Genomic DNA, 19,187 nt, shown 5'->3' with positions numbered 1-19,187 from the left:
GCCACCAGGAAGGGCCAAGAGGGCTTTTAACAAGTCATTTCCTGCAGTGCTGGAGTTAGCAGGTCTGAGCTATGCAGGCAGGTGAGGAGACTGGAAGTCAGGCAGGAGCTGAGGCAAAATTTCTTCTGGAAACTTCAACTGTTGCTCTTATGGACTTCGGACGGCTTGCATGAGGCCACCCACGTTGTTTAGGATGGCGACCAGAAGGTCCACCATGTAGACATCACAACGCCTGGGATTCATGACAGGCGGTGTCCCGCGGCTGTGCTGCACAAAAACTCCCAGAGACAAGACGATGAAAGGCCCCACTGGTCCCCGCAGTGGAGAGGGGTGAAGACCGGGAGACACAAGAGTCTGTCACTGGATGCTTCTTTCTGTGCAGAAGGAAATCAGAGCAAAGACAAGAAGAACTGAAAAAGGCTCCAGGGACGGTTCAGACCTTTTCTGTTTAACTGCAACTTGAACAACATTGTGAAATCTAACACTGGAACTGCAGTTAAAAGTGACCTCCACTTGTTGTTGTTTTTTTTTTAATTTCTCGAACTTTAAAAGAGACGGCTTTTCCTCAATCCTGGTGAAGATTATCTTTCTTCTTTGTATATTATTTTACCTCAGAGACAGTGACCTGCTTTTGCTCCAAATATAAAGAAATACTTGGTGCTTCCTGTAACTTCCATTTAAATGAAAAATAAAATTGTCTGAAAAGTTTCACCTTGTGAGCCACCGAGTCGGGCAATGTGATTTTAATAAGGATGATGTGATCACCAGGTTCTGTAGCCTTTTAATCTGGGTGTGTGTGCGCTACATATGCGCATTTACACACACGTATTAAGAGAGATTTTGAGGCGTTGACCCATGAACTTGGGGATTCAAACATGGAGAATGTGGAGATATATATTTTATCTTTAGAGCTTCTTTAAGACTTTTCTGCATGACCTTGAATCTCCTGTCTGCCCAGCTGGTCCCTGACCAGAGGTTTGTCTTGTGATGTTGACAAGTCGATGTTCTAAAACGCTTGGCAGCGACGGGAGGGAATCCAGTGTTTCCAGGGAAAGTCGGAAGCCGAGAAGGGTCCACGCCAGCTTCCCCCGGCACCCTGGACCTTGCCAGCTCTTCCCGCCCCTCAGGACCACATGTCGCCGTCAGGGGCTTCGAGAGAAAATGCATAAGCCTGAGGCCTGGGCTGGCTTCTGCTGTCCGGGTCGTCACGAGCCAGCGCTGCCCAGCCCCACCTCCAGCGCAGTCTGTGTGATGGAGACACAGGTCTGTGGAAGGGCGTCATTCACGTCGAACCGAACAACAGCGATGCCACAGCAGCTCTATCCCTCGATGAAGGGGCCCGGGGGGCGCGGGAGCGACGAGGACGTTCGAGTGCACGAGGATGTTCGAGTGCACGAGGAGATTTGTGGAGCACAGCGACTCTCAGAAGCGTTTCTTACCGTGCATGCACACAGCACACCGCCTTCAGGGAGCACCAGAGCAGGCTGCTCCTGGAAGTGGGGGAGCCTGAGCGGCACGCGCGGCACAGAGGTGCCCCTGCCAGCTGCTCGGTGCTCAGGCATTGAGGACACCCCGTCCTGCCCGTCATGGCCCTGTGTCCCCACTGTGCCTTATGCTGGCGAGCGCTGGGCACGCACCATTGGCACCTGCCCCAAGGAAGCAAGAATAATCCTGAAACCCCAGACTTCTCACCAGAGTTCTGGAAGGGAGGCGACTCTGCCCTTAGCAGCTTTATCAATAGGACGTAGGAGTTGGCCGAGGTGGACAAGCTCAGGTGGACAAGTGGTCTCCTGGGACCTGTCTCACGTGGCTTTAGCTGGGGTCCCCTACTGGGGGTGACCTCACCTCACCCCGCCCTGGGGATATTTGGCAAGATCTGGAGACAGTTCTGGTGGCACTAGAGGGATGCTCTGTTGGCATCTGGTTAGTGGAGACCAGGGATACCGCTAAGCATCTCTCGGTGCCGGAGACCCCGCCCAGCAGTCACCGAGGCCCACCTGTCCCTAGCACCGAGGCTGAGAGCCGCCTACAAGGCCAATCTCCTCACCCACCCTCAGCCTCTGTGGGGGCCGCTGGCGGGATCTCACATTATTCCCACACTCTGTAGCAGTTTGGTGAATGAACGCAGGAATGCATGAATGTAGTTATGGAGGTTTGGTGAGCGTGGGAGCTAAGTCAGCACGTCTGTGGTTCTGTTTCCCTGGGGCATCTCATATGTTCGCTGCCTGCCCTGCCTGCAGCGTGGGGCAATGTGCTGGGCCCTGCGGGTTTATTCCAACGTGAGTTACCCACGTGGCGCCTGCACCTTGGAGCTCGCTTTCCTCCTGGAGGAAACCCTCACCAGTCAGCTTCAAGACCAAGGCGAACCCTGTGTACCAGGCAGAACAGAGCCCGTGTGCCTGTGCAGGAACAGCCAGGGAGCCCACGGAGCAAGCGGGGCCACCTTCTGCAGTGTAGCATGGCCACCGTGCTGCCACCCTGTAGCTGAGTTTCCCTCGTGGTGCTCCTTCACGCCCCTTTTCCTGCTGGCGTAACCTGTAAGACACGTAGAAACACACAACAGGCAGTGAAGGTGAAGTCTCGAATGTCTAGAGACTCAGAACAGCCAAGGCACATTTAGGAGAGCGCACACTGACCTAACACTCTGACCTAACATCCTCAGAATTCATGCTTTACTTTTACGTGTCTTATTAAGATAGCCGTGATGCAAACACCGTGTGGATTTAGCGCTGCGGCACCGCCCACCGCGCACACCGGCAGCTGACCAGCCGCCCAGCCTACTCTGAGGCGTGGCGTCTGCACTGGATGGCCAGTGCTTCTCGCCTGGTGTCGCACCTCCTGTGGTTTCTGTCTGAACCATCGAAGGGCGCATAATACGTTACCTCAGTGTTTTCCCACTTGCAAAGAAGGGTCGTGCCGTTTTGCCTCACTCAGAAGAAGAGTGTGCAGTGTACTTCCACTTGCATTTGAAAGATGACCTTAGACCAGATCTGTCCTCTCTGCCGACCTGCACTCAAAATGAATCTGCACTGTTGCGTCAGGCAACACCACACTGGTAAAGAAACGGGAGTCGTGGAGCAGGCTACATAATGCAGGATGCTGCTCAACAATAAGATCCTGGCCTTTTTATTGATAAACCTGTCATGCAGCATTAGTCAGATGAAGAAGAAACAGAGAGGGAGAAGTAGAAGAAGCAGGGGAAGGGTGGAACTGTACTTCTCATCTGCTGATTCCTTGGTATGCAGAGCCAGCCCTGACTCCCCCGTGAGGATTTCAGTCTTATCAATACGGCGTTCCACTGATCAGCTTCTGGGCTCCTTCGTTGTTCATCGGTCAATAGCCACCCTGCCCTGCGCTCCCAGTCACACCTAGTGATGTAAAGTCAGGAGTGAGTTTGTGCACACATCCTCAGCCCCCTGGACAATCCGGCCATACCTGGCGATGCAGACTCTTCCGGGGTGATCTAGCTTTATGCTCTTAATTGATGTGAAAGGTACCTGGTAGGGTGGAGATCTGATGACCAGGCAGTTCTGATCTTGCTTTAGGAATACAGAACTGTGATACAGTGGAGGCTGGAGAAGCTGCCTAGGATGGTAGACCACACTGCATAGCCTCCAACTCCAGGAAGCGTGCATGACCCATGACAGAAAGCAAGCACCTCTGAGCTCTTGCCCCTCAGAGCAGCCTGCACCGCTGCTGCTCATTCAGAAGCTCCCTGCTGGAAAATTTGAGTGTGCTCAGTCTCCATGCAAAGTAGCAGCAGGCTCTTCACACTACCTGTGATTAAATTCTGCCTTCTTGCCCAAGTTCCAGCTCCGTGGCGGTCCGTGAGCTGCTGGCTATGGCTCGCATAGTCTCATGTGGGAAGCTCAGAGTCCAGCAGCAGACTCGGTGGCCCTGGGGACCCCGCTTTCCAGCCCCGCCGCCCAGCACCTCACCCTGGCCCATCCCTCTTCTGCCCTGAGTATATTGAGGTTGGAGCAGTATTTATACATTTTTAAACTCCAGTCCAGCTTTTAGTTTACTAGATTAGAAAGTCATGATTTTCAGAGCATTCGCTCAACAGAAAACATTTTTCCATGGATTTGAATAGAAACTGCTAAATAATTTGGAGCAAGGTATTTACCTGTATTACCAGGTAAACAGATAAAAGCAAATCAATATACCAGAGATGCAGAAAGATGTGTTGGATAGCAGACCTTGCTTGAAGAAAACCTGCTTTTAATTTTCTGACTGGCATAACACATCCATCATGGAAGACTTAAAATAGAAGGACTCTTGATCGTGGCGGCCTTTCCTGTGACGGAAATGGCGTGCTTTCTCTGGGCACTGGGTTCTTCGCATGATGTTTTAGTCTGCAATCTGCATCCACACAGCCCAACCAGGACCCTGGAGAAAGGGTAGACATGGATCCCTAGGGGGCCCCTCAAAATCAAGTACAAGCATGAAAATGTTAAGTGCAGTCTGGTACAACGAAAAGCGTGTCAAAGTCCTTTCAACTGTGCCCCCGCCACGGAGGGCCGTGCCTAAGACCGCGGTGTGTAGCGGTGTCGGGTGATTCCACATCACTGTCTCTGCTCCGGTGCAGAAAAGACAGGGAGAGGCAGTGTTAAATGTTGGTGTCTTCCCCCAGGCTCTGTTCAGCGTCTTTTAAATAGATTAAGGACCTTGAAAGAATGCCATGGCTGAGGTCTTTAAAAGTCATAGAATAATACATTTCAAACATTTACAAAAGGACAAAGTGCCACAAGTAGGCAAACGGCAAGTGTATATTATATGATCCTTGAAGTTTCCTTCTCTGTCACTTCATTGAAATTCTACACTCAAATCTTACAAGTGAAAACTTGGCCATCCCCTCCCCAGTAACTGCTGTAAGGCTGAAATTACCTACTTAGGTTTAGGACATAGCTCATCGTGGGGCCATTTGCTTCATGTTCCCAGGGGGTCAGAGTGAACTCAGGGGGTCCCTGAGGATAGTTTAAGATTTCGAGGGGGCCCTCCCTGGTGGTGCTAAGGGTGAAGATGCAGCACTGTGAAGCTGTCTGCAGCCCCTGCATCACAAGTGTGATCCCCGGCCAGGGAGGGACCCCCAGAATGCAGCAGACCTCTCCTGTCTCCCCACTGCCCACCTCAGCAGCGTGTTTCATTAGATCCGTCAGTTCTGCTCCCTACTGTCTCTGGTGAGTCCTCTCACTGCCCCCCTGCACCTCTAGCCTGTACCCCAGTTCTTGTGTGCATAAATAAATCAATCTTAAAAGTTTTTTTTCCAAGGAAAGCACAGCATCCACAGGGCAGAAGGAAAAGTGTGAGCGCAGGAGAGTTCACTTACAAAGTTTGTTGTGTCCCATTCCTTTTTGGAGACGCCGTAGCTTAGCCAGAGGTTTCTGAAACTCGCCAGGAGGGAGAGTGATTGTAGCACTCGGCAAGGCTTGAGGCATCGGGGGCACTGGCGTGTTAGGACCCAGGAGAGGCTTGAGTTGTTCAGACCAAAGGAATAAATAGGACGCAAGAAAAGCAGCATTTCTTTTGGGCTGGAGGCATCACACGAACATTCCAGAGGGGCCCGTGAGCCTGTGAGGCCTGAGGCCCACAAGGTATGAAGTCAACTCTGCCCTTTGTCCTTGGTCACTCCTCCCAGGGAAAAACTCTGGATTTCTAAACACAGATTCGTACAATTGAGAACAATGTACTGTTCCCAGGTGACTTCAGTTCACTGCTGTATAACCAGAACCTTAAACAACTTCTAGTATGTAAAGAAATGTGTATGAAGAAGCCATAAGTCTTAATTAGTGAACACATTAAAGAAATAGTGTGTGCTTTTTTATTGTTCTCATAAATCAGGTTATATTTATCTGCCTCTTGCAGATAATTCGAACCTCTTCCATCTGCCCGGCCGGCTCCTCGACCCATTTGAATTATCAAAGTCTTGGACAGCAGTCGCAGCAAATAGCTTTAAATGCGTTGCCTGGCTGACTTTTGAATTAATTTGCAAATTAACCACAGGCATTCTACTGAGAGTTAGGCAGACACAGGTAATAAAGACTTTATCAGCGGATAGAGATTAAAAGGTAATGGGGCACTGTTATCTTGCAGCGAATCGCTTCTCTTTCATGGTGACACCTGGGAATCTTGGCTCTCCCTGCAGACAGCACTGACGATCTCCCAGGTCTACTCGCAATAGCCATTGGTCGTTTTATTCAAAACGAAGGGCAGCTTCAGCCTCTGTATTTTATATGTAGAAAAACCCAGACAGTAAACGTCTCGTTTTTGAGCAGGAGGAATTGGGATAGAAGGAAATGCCCGCCATGGGGTTCCATTGCATCTAATGTCTGACCATGAGAAGACGCACAGATGGCCCCTGGGTGTGGCAGGTCTCCCCTGATTTAGGGTGTCTGAGTCTTCAGACACAAGGCCAGATGGGCATGTCGGCTCGCGGCCGTGGACACTGGTCACCAAGGCCTCCCTCAGGTTGCCAGAGCGCTGTTCTGTTTCCCTTTTCTGGCAGCCGAGCCACAACAACACCCCAAAAGTTTCCTTCTCGTGCCTGATGAGATTCAGGGAACCAGTAAAACCGCTGTGAGTCGCACCCATGAAAAACTCTGTCAAGCTCCCATTCAGTGTAGCTCGCAGAGTCAGTTTGACTTCCTGGGGACAAAGGAACAGGTGTGTCTCTTCTCTTCTTCCCTCTTCTTTTCTTGTAATTTTGTGCCCTGTGGACAGTTGAAGAGCACCCCCCCACCCCCAGCCCCAAGCAACCTGTCCTCAGAGGCAGCGAGAGTCAGGACCGCGCCTTCATCCCCTGGGCCCTCCCTGCAGCCTCCAGGCCGGCGGCCGGACAGAGCCGAGTGGCCCCTGCAGCCAGGCACAGACCCAGGCCTGGTGGCGCCTGCTGAGCCGAGACGGGCACCGCCTCCCGGGGCTGGCAGACCCTTCCCTAATCACGTCTAGAAACAGACAACACATGGATGTTTCCCAAACCGCAAAACTGACCACACAGACGCCTCTCCTGGCTGGTCCGTGCCCGGGGCCCCTCCCGGTCCTCCCAGACAAGAATCTCTCATCCCAGCCACGCCGTGTGCCCCGTCCCGGAGCGGCCTGTCCAGACGAGCCCCGCTGCCTGGGTCGGTGCCGAGGCACCTAACAGAGCCCAGCCTTCCACCTGCTTCTCCTTTGATGGGGAAGACAGGCTGCAACAGCAGCAGCCACTGCAGCTGAGACTACGGAAACGCCCAGGCGCCCCGCGTCAAGCCCCTGTCTCTTGCTCCCACTGAGGGTCACGGAGCCGGGCGGTTCTCTGAGAAACCGCATGGGCTGTTAGTTTTTAAATGGGCACGGAGTCAGGAATGTAAACATTTTCCATAAAGTCATTATGGCTCACAGGATAAACTTTATGGGTACTAACTGGTCATTTTCTCCCTTGGGCTATTCTTACCAAACAGACTCTGGTAGAATTTGCAGGACAACTAAATTCTTACATGCGTGACATTAATTTTTCATGATGGAGCATATTTTTATTGAAAAAGTCTAGTTGTGTTAATGAATAAGTAATGACTGTTTCAAGGTTAATAGATATTGAATAGGTATTATCATATCGTTGGGTGCTATTCTTTGTGATCTAGTGGACTTTTAGAATAATTAGAATTTCAACGGAAGCAAAGATTCACTTACACTCAAAGCCCATGTGATTGAAAACGATAAATAATCACCTAACTTTTGGCTTATTTTATATTATTGTCCCCCAGAAACTGCTAATTAATTGAATTCAGAGAAGTCCATTGCTTGGCTAAGATTAATTTAATGCACCCAAACTCCATTATAGTTCAGAAAGAAACCATTTTCTCATTATTTCATCATTTCTCTCTACACTTCAGCAGTCAGTACAAAACTTGATAGTTGAAATTGCTTCTCCTTCATCTGAAATAATAGGTGTCAGTTGCAAGGTCTGGGGGTTCTAGCCTGACTGACCCACCCACTGGTGCAGGCAGGGCTGAGAGTTGAGGGCTCAGGATGGGCCAGTTAATGTGCTCACTGGTGGAGGCGGTGGGGGGGGGGGCAGGAGTCACTCTAGCACAGCTGAGAGCCCCCCTGCAGCTATGCTGTCACAAGGACCCTTACCCCCTCCTGTGTCTGCGGGGCGACACAGCTTCAGCTCACCGCATCCCTGCAGGAGCGTCCCAGCCAGCGTCCTGCTTCCATCCTGCCCCCTAGAGTCCGTTCTCAGCACCACAGCCAGATGGACCCCTGTGCAAACTCGACCTAGACAATCAACAATTTATATACAACAGAAATGCTATTTTAGGCCTGCAGGGCATGACTTCTGGCAGAGGTGTACATCCATGTAAGCATCAGGCGGCCCTGTAAAATGGAAGTCAGGACACCCCGATGGCCTCCATCGTCCCCAGCGCTAGGTGGGCAGTCCACCTCGGCTTCCCTCAATGCCAAAGCCCACCCTGGCTTCTCGCTCTCATCTGACATGCGAAGCGCCCCTGCATGTCATTGTTCTCCCCTTCTGGAATATTCCCTCCACCCGGATCCACTGTTGGGTCTTGACCCAAGGCCCTCTCCAGCAGAGACCCACAACCACTGTGCTGCGGTAGCAGCCATCAAACGTGCTCAGGCTCACACACCACTCCGGCGCTGCCTGGCCCATGCTGCTTTATTTTCCAGTCACGCTCGTGTTTGTTCCAGTGCCTGCTGGAACAAAGTACCACAGACTCGGTGATCTGCAACAGAAATTTATCCTACGAGAGTTTAGGGGGTCAGAAACCCAAAACCGAGGTGTCAGCAGAGTTCAGAGATCTGAAGGGGAGACTGTCGGGGCTCCCCAGACAGCAGCAGACAGCACCCTCACCCTGGGCTGGAGACAGCTGCTCTGATCTGATCGCTGGTCTTCTCTCCGCCTTTGTGCGCTTCTGTATCTGACAGGGATGCTCTCCCTGGAGTTAGGGGCCACCCCACACCAGTAGGATCTCACTTGACCTTAATGAGATCTTCAAAGACCCGATTTCACATAAGGTTACATTTTGAGGTTTCTGGGTGGGCTGAGGTAAGGGGAGTGGGCCTCTTCAACCCAACACCTGCTCATCTTGACCTGACATAGGAAATATTTTCTCTTACTTATGGATGGCAAGTGTGCATCAGAAGGTAAGTTCCAGAGGGCAGGAAGCTTTGCTGTCTTCCACTCTAGGCATGCAGTGGGCTAGACACGCAGTGGCCCCTCGCAGAACATGGCCTGGAGGAGCACAGGCGTTCATGGCTGACGGCTAACACAAAGCAGCAGCAGGAATAGCGCAAGAGGTGAGGGCCGCTAGCTCACTACCAAAAAAAAGCTGCAAGTCAGGAGTTTATAATCCCAAATGACAAGCAGTGAGTGGTTGAAAAGTTAGAGGAAATGGAGACACATCTATCTGACTGTCAGGGAAGTCCCAGGAAACAACCCCAAAGTCGTGGACTGGAGGTGGCATCTCCTGAATACACCAGATAGCTACCCCCCCAGAGCCCCGTCTGTGGGGCGCCTCTTCAGGCTCAGCCAGACCATCTGAGGGCCAGAGGGGCCTTGCACTTGTTTCCCGTAGCTGCTTCAACAAATTAACACAAAGTTTATGATGGGAAACATTCCACAGCTATTCTCTCACAATTCTGAAGGCCAGAATCCTAAATCACATACAGTGAGCCACTATCAAAAGGTTCAGTAGGGTCAGTAGGGTCACTATCCAAGGTCATGCTGCTTGGAAAGGGTTAGGGGAGCGCCCACTCCGGCCTTCTCCAGCTTCTGCTCTGCATTTTTTGCATCCCTTGGTGACCCCCTCTTCCAGCTGTGAAGACAGCAGCATGAGACTTCAGGGTCACATTGTCTTCTTCCACTGCAAAGTCCGTTCTGTCATTTGAGGTCACAGTCACAGGTTCCAAAGGTCTGAATGCAGACACTTTGGGGCTGTTACTCAGCTTATGCAGTATCCTAGCCAGAGACCAGCTCCACTTTTGGGACAGGTGTAGAGAGTCCCAGGTTCACTGATTTCCCAGTGCAGAACTTGTGGGGATTCTGTCCTTTCACTTCATCAACAGTCCCTTTCTCCATCCTTACATCTTCCTCCTGTTGGAAAAGCTACTTGTAAGGAAAGAGTCCAATTTGAAACAAATTAAGCTGACTTCACAAGCATAATCTCCCTCTTTTGGATACTTGATTTTTCATTTCTATCATTGTATATTAGATGGTTGGTGTGCATTGCCTCAGTCTTTGGTGGAAGGAAAGAGTATCATTAATAACCCAGATCTCAGATGAACACAGGATCCCACAACCGGAAGGAAATGTTATTGGCTGTGTGACCCAGGCTGCTTCTTGTTCCTGTGACTGAGCTGGTCTCTGGGGAGCTCATGGTTGAATCATTGCTTATAATGCAAGCTTGGGAATTATATTTACTCAAAAATTTAACTTGGAGAAAACTTTTTTTTTTTTAAGATTTATTTCATGTATGTATGCACACAAGAACTGGCATCTAGACCTGAAGTGCAGGCAGTGAGAGGATTCACCAGAGACAAAGTGGGGAGCAGAACAGGCAGATCTACTGAAACCTACTTCTGAGGGGAGCAGCAGGGAGATGGGAGGGGCCTGAGTGCCCTTGGGTCACTTACTGGCCAGGGATGGAACTCAGGCCTCAGTGACTGCCAATAGCTTGATAGTGCTGAGACTTAACCCCTGTGCCACCAGGGAGGCTCTGGAGGGTGCCATCTCACTCTACAAATTATAACAATTGTGATGGTCAAAATTACAGAGCTAGTGTTCATATTAAAGCAATGATTTGGTGGTTTGTTTTTTAATATATAGGGTCACATTGCTTTTAAAACTATATAGGGAAGTTTTGTGTTGACCACAAACTCTCCAGGAATGAGGAAGAAAGCACCAGTTCTGCCATGTGTTTATCATTTAATACATTCTCATCGGTCAACAAAATTAAAATATCTCCACCTTGCCTTTAAAAAGAAATCCTTCTGTCTGATTTTCTTTCAGACCCTCTGCAACTGCTAACCCTACCAACAAGGCCAAATCAAAGGCAAAAGAATGCACCTCATGACTGGATATGAAATTTAGAGCCAACGTAATCTTTGAAACTTGTGCCCGGCAACCAGAATGGTTGCACATGATTGAGATTTTTCATGCATGTAATCAATATCCATGCCACTCTGCCCCGGTGGTCTTATCTTGGGTTGCAATCACGTGAGCTCTGTCCCGCCTACATAAAACTTGGCTGAAAATCCAGTTTTGAATTCTGGAAGGCTGTGGTTATCTTGGGACTCTTTTCTACAAATATATAAACTTGATCAGTGTCGTGACAACACGTCACTCTTTGGCTAGACACCAGCATAACCTAGCAGGGAACCTCCAACTGTGTGAGCTTGTTGCAATGTAACAACTCAGACAGTCCCCACAGAAGAGCGAGGGCTCAGTCACAATATTGTTGGTCTATGTGATAAGTTTTAATGGAGAAAAGGTTACATTTGCATATTCTCCAGCTCCATTAGCATTTCTAAAGTGAAGCCCAGAACAAAAGAGCTTTGGTGGGAAACCCTAGATGGTTGTTCTTTCTTATTTTTCTTAGTCCAGTTATATGTATCAGACACATCTTGAGGACCTACTCTGTGTGTCAAATGCTGCTCTAAGGAACTCACATACATTATTTCTGATCACCCTAACTCTTTGCTAGGGAGGAATTACTGTCTTAGTTACAGATGGACTTATGAGCATATATGCAGAGGACACCCCATGGGGGTTCAGCAACCAAGACACTGGCAGGCCTGGGCCATCAGAGTTGGGAAGGGAAGGGGAGGAGGAGCCCAGTGAACCAGGGAGGAGGATTCCTGGGACTCTGGTGGTGGACATTCTTTGACAACATGCATTTGTAATATGCACTTAATCCCCTACAACATACACAGTGCTGTAAACCAACATTATTTCAATAAAGATTATTTAAAAAACAATAAAAATACAAAACCCGTGGGGATTACAATTGAGATGAAAAAAAAATGTGAAAAATGATGTAAAAATAAACTTTTTAATAAAAAAAAAAAACAATAAAAATACAGACAGGAGGACCCCAAGAGAGCAGAGAGATTCCTGGTGGGCCAGGAAACTCCACGGGTGGGGAGGGGCAGACAAAGCATTTCAAAATTGCAAATTTTAATGCGCGATTTTTACTACAAGCTAAAATAGTACCCTTTATAGTCATTCAAATATTTGAAGAACATCAGTTGAATAATATACATCAGTAAAAGGTTATTTGGAAAAATTAAATGGTATCATGAATTGAAGCTAGATGTGTACATATTTTAATATACCTGCTCTGTAACATATGCTTTATCACCTCAGTTACCCGTGTATCACCAGCTCTGCACAGATTTCCAAGTGCTTTTATATGTATTATTTTATGGAGTGATTTTAAAAATGAAGTTCCATGAAATAAGTGGCATTAGTCGCTGTGTTTGCTCCATGGGAATCAAAACCAGCAGCCTGCCTGGATTTATGGACTCATAGGGAGAAAATTGGTGTGCAAGATCTGTGCTCCTTCCTGATTTACTGAGACCAAGGTCTGTTCCCGTCTGACTGCAGTATTCAAGGAGTGAGAGACTCACAGCGTGCTCAGCAAGAACAACCACACTCAGCACAGGCTTAGCCTGGTTTCTGCCCATCTCTGATGATGCCTGGGGGCCAGAAGACATTGCAGGGACTGTCCGCCATTTTGTAGGATATTGAGCAGCTTCTCTGGCCCAAGCTACTAGATTACAGTAGCATCTTGAACTTATGGTCATCAAAAAGTCTCCAGACATTGTGAAATGCCCCAGGGACACAGCTTTAGACATATTTAGTTTTTAGACAGTGTCTTCAAAGTCAGAGACATCACTTCAAGACAGTCATTGGAAGACTCTATGATGTCACCTCACACTTAACCTTCCAGTCAGTCTCCACCACATCACCCCAACAATGACTCTTGCCCTCTGTTCCCTCTTGTTTTACAGCAGACCGCACCCATAAACAGATGAACCCCTTTCCCAAGTGTCAGCCCTCTGTGACCCCAAATTTCACATGTGATGTTCCCCATTGCCATTTGTCTTTTCCAGAACGTTCTGTCTTGTGAGCCACACCTTGTCCATAATAGTCAAGATCTCCTGAGAAGAATCCTTCATTAAATTCGGGCTAAAATGAGACAGATTCTCCCCTAAGGACCCAGCTTTTCCTCTTTTTTCCCAGCTTTTACATCTCCATGGGCAGCAAAACCCAAACTCTCTCATCTCAGTGAAGCAAAGCTCTTCTAGAAAAAGACCCTGGTAGAAATCTCCCCAGCCTCCCTGCTGGTGGGAGCTATGACCTTTAACTCTCTCTCAGGATTCTGAATTGAGACTTGGAAAACATTAGTATTCTCCTGGGAGAGGGCGGCAAAAATAAGTTAAAATCTGCTGCCTGGACACACCACCGGCAGGAGAGCCGGCTTAGGCTGGAGCACGAGAAGTCATTGTGACGCTGCCTTCGTCTCCTGTCTTGACTTTCTGATCTCCCCCCGCTCTTCCCTTCTACCCCAGAGTCATCCCCCCTACACCCACTCAAGCACCCCACCTTCACTTTCTCCTCCCAGATTCTCACTGCTCCAGATGAGGACTGGAACACGGTAGCTCCAGACATTTCATGGGGTGGGGACTCCCTTTGCCCCGTGGAGGGGATGAGGTTAAGGTAGCAATAAATAGCAGTGGTACAGGTGATAAAAGAGAATTTCAGATTTTAACCATACTGTGGGTAAACGTGGGTGGTGCGGAGAAATGACTCGAGAGGTGAGGCTGGTCTAGAAGTTTCAAGGGGACTCCCTTGGAGGTGTTTGGAGAGTCAGGCATACACAGACTGGGCATGGGGACTCCTGAAGTACCAGGATCTGGAGGTGGGTGCAGGTTGCTGGTGGCAGGAGAGAGAAGCCACAGGGAGGCTGGCATGCGAGGCGTCACGTCCCTGGTGCCGCAGAATGCAGGCGTTGGGTGTGGTACTGAGTGCAGTGAGAACTCACTAGAGGATGAAGACTGTCCACACTGCCAAGTGTTCTGTAGATCTGGATGTAATTTGTACAAAGAATCTAATTCTAGGAAGCTGGTGTCGAAGAAGAGGCCTCAGGTATCTATGTGTCGCAGAGGTGGTGGAGAATCATGCAGCCAAAGGAAATTAAATTTAAAAGAAAACAGGCTCCCTGCATTTTAATGCCTCATTGTTCTTGACTGTGATACCATAGCCAAGATGAAGGCAACAGTCTGTCCCTTATAGCGATCACTTAAGTGTGTTCTGTATCAAATCTATCACTGACCTTTAGAAAACACATCTGCCTACGATTTCATGTACCTTTTATTCAATACTTAATGCACAGTAAATTGAAGGCTTTATCTTCCTAGTAACAGTAAGGCAGATACAGGAGAACCCTATTCCACATAGTGGTCGATAGCTGTGGAGGAAGCTCCACGTTTCAAGATGTGCTTGTCAGCCTCAGTTGTGTTAAAAGAAAGATAAAGTGAAATGGTTAGCATCTCCGAGGAGACTTCTAACCTCTGTCTGTGCCTTCCCGCTCCTGTTCCTCGCCCCCACTTCTTATTTGACAGCACTGACCTGGCATCAGTAGGATGGATGCTTTCGAGTTCTTTCTCTAGAAGGAGAGCGTGATTGTTGCCAAGCTGTCTCATTTCTTCTCCACTCCATCCTTCAGATAAATGGGGTTCTGTTGTGGCTTGTGGGGTCAAGCTTTTATCTGTGGTCTCAGAGGTTGCTTTTTTATTTCTCCGGTAAAAATTGGATCCCTGCTTCAGGAGTAGGGTCATAGGTGGCCCCGTAAGCTCTGTGTTCTAACCAGCTGAGTGGATTGATCTCATAAGAGAACATTCGGTGGCATGATAAATATTCAGCCTCATGCCTTAGAATGGCCTTAGAGATCTTAGAGCATGTCTTAAAATTAAACAACCAACTTCTTAGGGGACTCCAATATGAAAAGAAGGACTCAGGGAAATCAAGAAAGCATAATACATATTTACATTGTCTGGACAAGTCTACTTCTTTAAAGAAGTGATTTCCTTTTATAAAGTCATCTCGTTTACGCCCAGAGAATGGTTTAGGGAATCCATTTATAAGATGAGATTATGAGTATAATAATAAAAATAAAGAATGGTGATGACATCAACTGCTACCACAGCATTTTAGATTAGAGATATCCAGATGTATTTCCTGTTACTTGGTAGTTATGTTAATGCAGTCCTTGGGGCCAGATTGTTGAAATATATCAGAAAAGATATACGACCTTATTAATGATCATTTAAGTCAAAATGAAAGGCAGCCATAGCAATAATATCATGTTCCATTTTATTTTGCTTAATCTTCATAAACATCTATTAAAACTTGTATATGTACATAATATATGTGTGTGTAGACATTTGAATACTTACAACTCACAAAAAACTTTTCAACCCTTTAAGTGGGAAACCAGAGCAATCATTCATGAAATTTTCCCATGTAAATGCCAAGTGTGCGTCATAATGGCTCGGGATGTCAGCGCGCGGCGAGGTGCCCTCTCACGTCTCCCCTTTCCCTTCTGTTCAGAGAATTTGGATGGAGAGACCCAGAACTGCCTGAAGTGATCCAGATGTTGCAACATCAGTTCCCTTCGGTCCAGTCAAATGCTGCAGCCTATTTACAGCACCTCTGTTTTGGAGACAATAAAATTAAAGCCGAGGTAAGTGCTACGTGGCTCCTCACATGTGCATCTGGTGTCGCATGCATCATCACTTAGGTTTTCGGAGTCATATTAAGAGGTGAACGGTGGGGAAAATGCAAGCCACGTTTTCAAAGGATCCGTGCTTCAGCCGCATCCTCTGCGTCGGGCTTGGTGGAGGGACGGCACTGCGTCTCCCGAGCTTGCGGCGCTGCGGAGTGGACGAGCAGGGAGAGGTATGTGCTCAGGTCCACTAGAGTGTCCCGCCCTGGACTTGCGAGCAATTGTCCTCCCACCTCCCACCTCCCACCTCCGCCTCCAGACTCCAAGTGGAGTCTAAACGCTAAAGAACTGCTCAGCACCCTGAGTTGTGTCCTAGAGCACAGGTCTCTGCAGCCAACGAGTGCGTTGTCTGAGCTCCCCAGAGAATGGACAGTAAGAGGGGCGCTGCAGGCAGCTTGAGGGCGAGGGAGTCAGGCCTTGGAGCGGTTTCCCGCTGCCTTGGGGAGGCAGCGCGCGCTGGGTGCAGGCAGCTGTAGTAATTGGAGCACCTCAAGTGCATTCATGTGGTGCCTGATATTTCTGGAAAATCAATGGTCAGCGTGGCCAATTCTGAATGTTTTAGACAAGGGACAAGTATTTGCATATAAGCAGCTGAGTAGTCAAATTTAAAAAAAAGATTTTACAAGCTATAAAGAGTCATCTCCATAGCATGGAAGCAGTTGAAGCTGCTTCTCAATTAGCTTAAGAGAGGAAAGAAGCAACGTGAAGCTGTAATTACAATTTATTATAGATTTTGCTTGCTTGCACCGGGGTGTATACAGCTGACCCATCTCTCATCTTTCTTCCATCCCTCTTCCCTTGGTACTGCGAAGGACTTGAGTCAGCTTCTGCTTAACAGAAATTCCTTGTTTGTGGGATGAATGCAGCACAGTGTTTCGCAAGCAGGTGTGACCTTACCCCCAGGAGACATTTGACAACACCTGGAGCTTTTTTTGGTTGTCCTGCTAGAGAGTTGCGGTGGTGCCATTAGCATCTGCTGAGTGGTGGGCAAGTGAATGGTGCCAGGGGAAGAGGGGAAGAGAGGAGAACACTGTTCACCGCAGATACATTTACAGTGCCCCCAAAATGCCACCTTCGGAGGCGATCTAAAAATTAAAGTTATATAACTACTCATATTGGAAAGGATCCTCCTCTGTTTTTAATAGATGACAAAATGGCATCCAACATGGAGGACCAAGTCCTGGTCGGGCCACACAAGGTCATTTTTGAAAGATTTCATCTTTAAGGGTTTCCCTGACCTGAGGAAAGCTGCTCATTCCACTGCTGGCGTGAACTTGGCCCAGGGGGGTTGTGATATTCCCACAAAGTGGGTTGGGCTCTGACCCACAGCATGGTTCTGATGTCAAGACTGTGACACACAGACTAAGAGGGAATGAGAAAGTGGGATGTTCACTTACAGAGGCTTATGGGGTGGGGCAAGGTGACCCCCAAGCAGAACCAATCATGGCTGGGAAGAGCAGGACTGGAGGCTGACCAAGGTGCTTTTTGGTGGTTATAGGCCGGGGCCGGGATGATGTTCTCACCATAGGACATGGGAGCTGGGGAGCCGTGTGGTTTGAACCTTCAGCTGGTGCTGAAGGAGGAAACACTGGGGCTTTCTTATCAGCTGGCTCAAGGGGAGGCTTCAAATCTGCCAGAAGTCAAATGTCCAAAAGTGGACTCTTGACCCTTGATGACAAGAATCTTGCAGGCCGGCGCAGGAGAGCCCCAGGGCACAGGCTGCCTGCATGACCCAGCAACTGGCCATAGCCCTGGTGGTAGACTTGCATCGGGCATATCAGAAGCAGCCCAGTACCCGCAGACGAAAGGGGGCATGGTGGATGGTGACCATGCACACCAGCGTCTGGCAGGGTCACCCGGGCCCTGCTCACCTGCTGTGTGTCCTTGAACAAGCTGACCTTTCGTGAGGCTGGTGCCTTGTGGTGGAGCCTTTGTAAGGACTGAAGGACTCAGTGCATGCGAACTGCTCGCCCCTGCAGTGGCCATTCGCTCCTTCTCTTCTTTGCTCAGGAACACAGTCACGATAATTCAGCTACTATTGTGCGTCCTGTGTATGCATATGGCTGTGTGTACACCAGTGCTTATTTGTTTGTTTGTTTAGTATTTTGCTGTGGGCACCCTCAAAGTTGCTTGTGTTACCTCTCACTGCCCAGACCACTTAGCAAAGCTGTCCCTTCGTGATGGACAGCTGCCTGTCATGTTTGCATCTTCAGGTATTGATTTTTGTAATCACCTGTTGTCCAAATACTAATCTTGCAGGCACTGGCCTTTCCAAATTTACTCAGTGCTCTAGTCTTCCTGTTGCATTTTATTGAACTGATTTAGCCCCTCAGTCTACATTTCATTATTGGTATTGACTTTGCTCACACCATGGATAGGCCATTGAGCAAAAGGCAGAATTAAATTTCCTGGCTGTGGAGGGTCCTCAGTCATACCATCCTCTCTCCTTATTATAGCGTACAGTTTTCATATAATGAACCCAAGAAAGTCAGTTTTGTTGCAAATGATGGCAGACCTTAGAGTACACGACTGAGATTCATTTCCACAAATCAGAAGATGAAAGCCTTGCCTCCCTCACTTTTCCTACTGGTCTAGTGGACTTGGACTTGCAGCGACTCCGGATCTCCTCCCAGTAGGAGGAGGAGCCGAGGGACCGCATGGGGTGTGGCTTGCTCTGCAGCCCCTGTGACTATAGTAGAGCCTGCAGGCCCCTGCGTGCCCCGACCAAGGGCCCAGTGCTGCATGCTGTTTATTTATACACACTTTGAAGGCCAGTGGGCGTCCAAAATGGGGGTAGGAGAGTCTCACACAAACCAGCCTTCAGAGCCAGACAAGATGGGAAGAAAAGCAGTTAAGGAAAACTGGAAGGAGAGGGCTGGACCCTGGCTGTGCGGCTGCTTCTCACAGGCCAGTGCGAGTCTGGTGTGGAGGCCAGTCCCCTGCGTTGAAGGGCAGCAGTGGGCCACAGACGGACACGGCACTGTCTGAACTGCACCTGCCATCTACACTGTCTCCTCCGTCACTGGGAGTGTTAAAAGTCAAGCTTTAAGTAACGTGGAGTTGTTGTTCCAGGGCAGCCCCAGGAGACAGGGTGATCTGGGGGTGAATGCTTAAGAACGTAGAACACCCAAAGCACACAAACGGGGGCTACATTTTTTAAAAGGTTTATTTAAAAGGGGAATGACAAAGGTAGGAAAGAGAGCGAGGGATCGGTAGACATGTCCTATCAGTAGTCTGAGCTGAGACACCAGGGCACAGGTTGAAAGACAGAAATGCCAGAGTCCCCAAGTCTGCACGTGTTCGGGTATAAACCAAACATGGCAGCTAAACTCCGCCCCTGGGTCCCAGCAGCCCCCATACAGGAAGTGAAGTGCACAGCATGCTGGGAGTTGTATTTCA

At 48.9% G+C, this 19,187-nt stretch overlaps 1 protein-coding gene across 1 annotated transcript in view; it reads left to right on the top strand.

Moving 5' to 3' along the window:
- The window catches only part of CTNND2 (catenin (cadherin-associated protein), delta 2), a 665,207-nt gene that overhangs the window by 470,434 nt on the left and 175,586 nt on the right, over nucleotides 1–19,187 (top strand). The window contains exon 10 of the mRNA XM_012721744.1: nucleotides 15,614–15,746. Within this exon, the coding sequence (XP_012577198.1) occupies nucleotides 15,614–15,746 (133 nt within the window). The remainder of the gene's footprint in view (nucleotides 1–15,613; nucleotides 15,747–19,187) is intronic.

Source organism: Condylura cristata, unplaced genomic scaffold (assembly GCF_000260355.1).
Source record: "Condylura cristata isolate star-nosed mole 26May11 unplaced genomic scaffold, ConCri1.0 scaffold00007, whole genome shotgun sequence".
In the NCBI taxonomy this organism is placed as follows: Eukaryota; Metazoa; Chordata; class Mammalia; order Eulipotyphla; family Talpidae; genus Condylura; species Condylura cristata.
The sequence above is the reverse complement of the archived record's forward strand: the minus strand, read 5'-3'. Positions and strand labels throughout refer to the sequence as shown.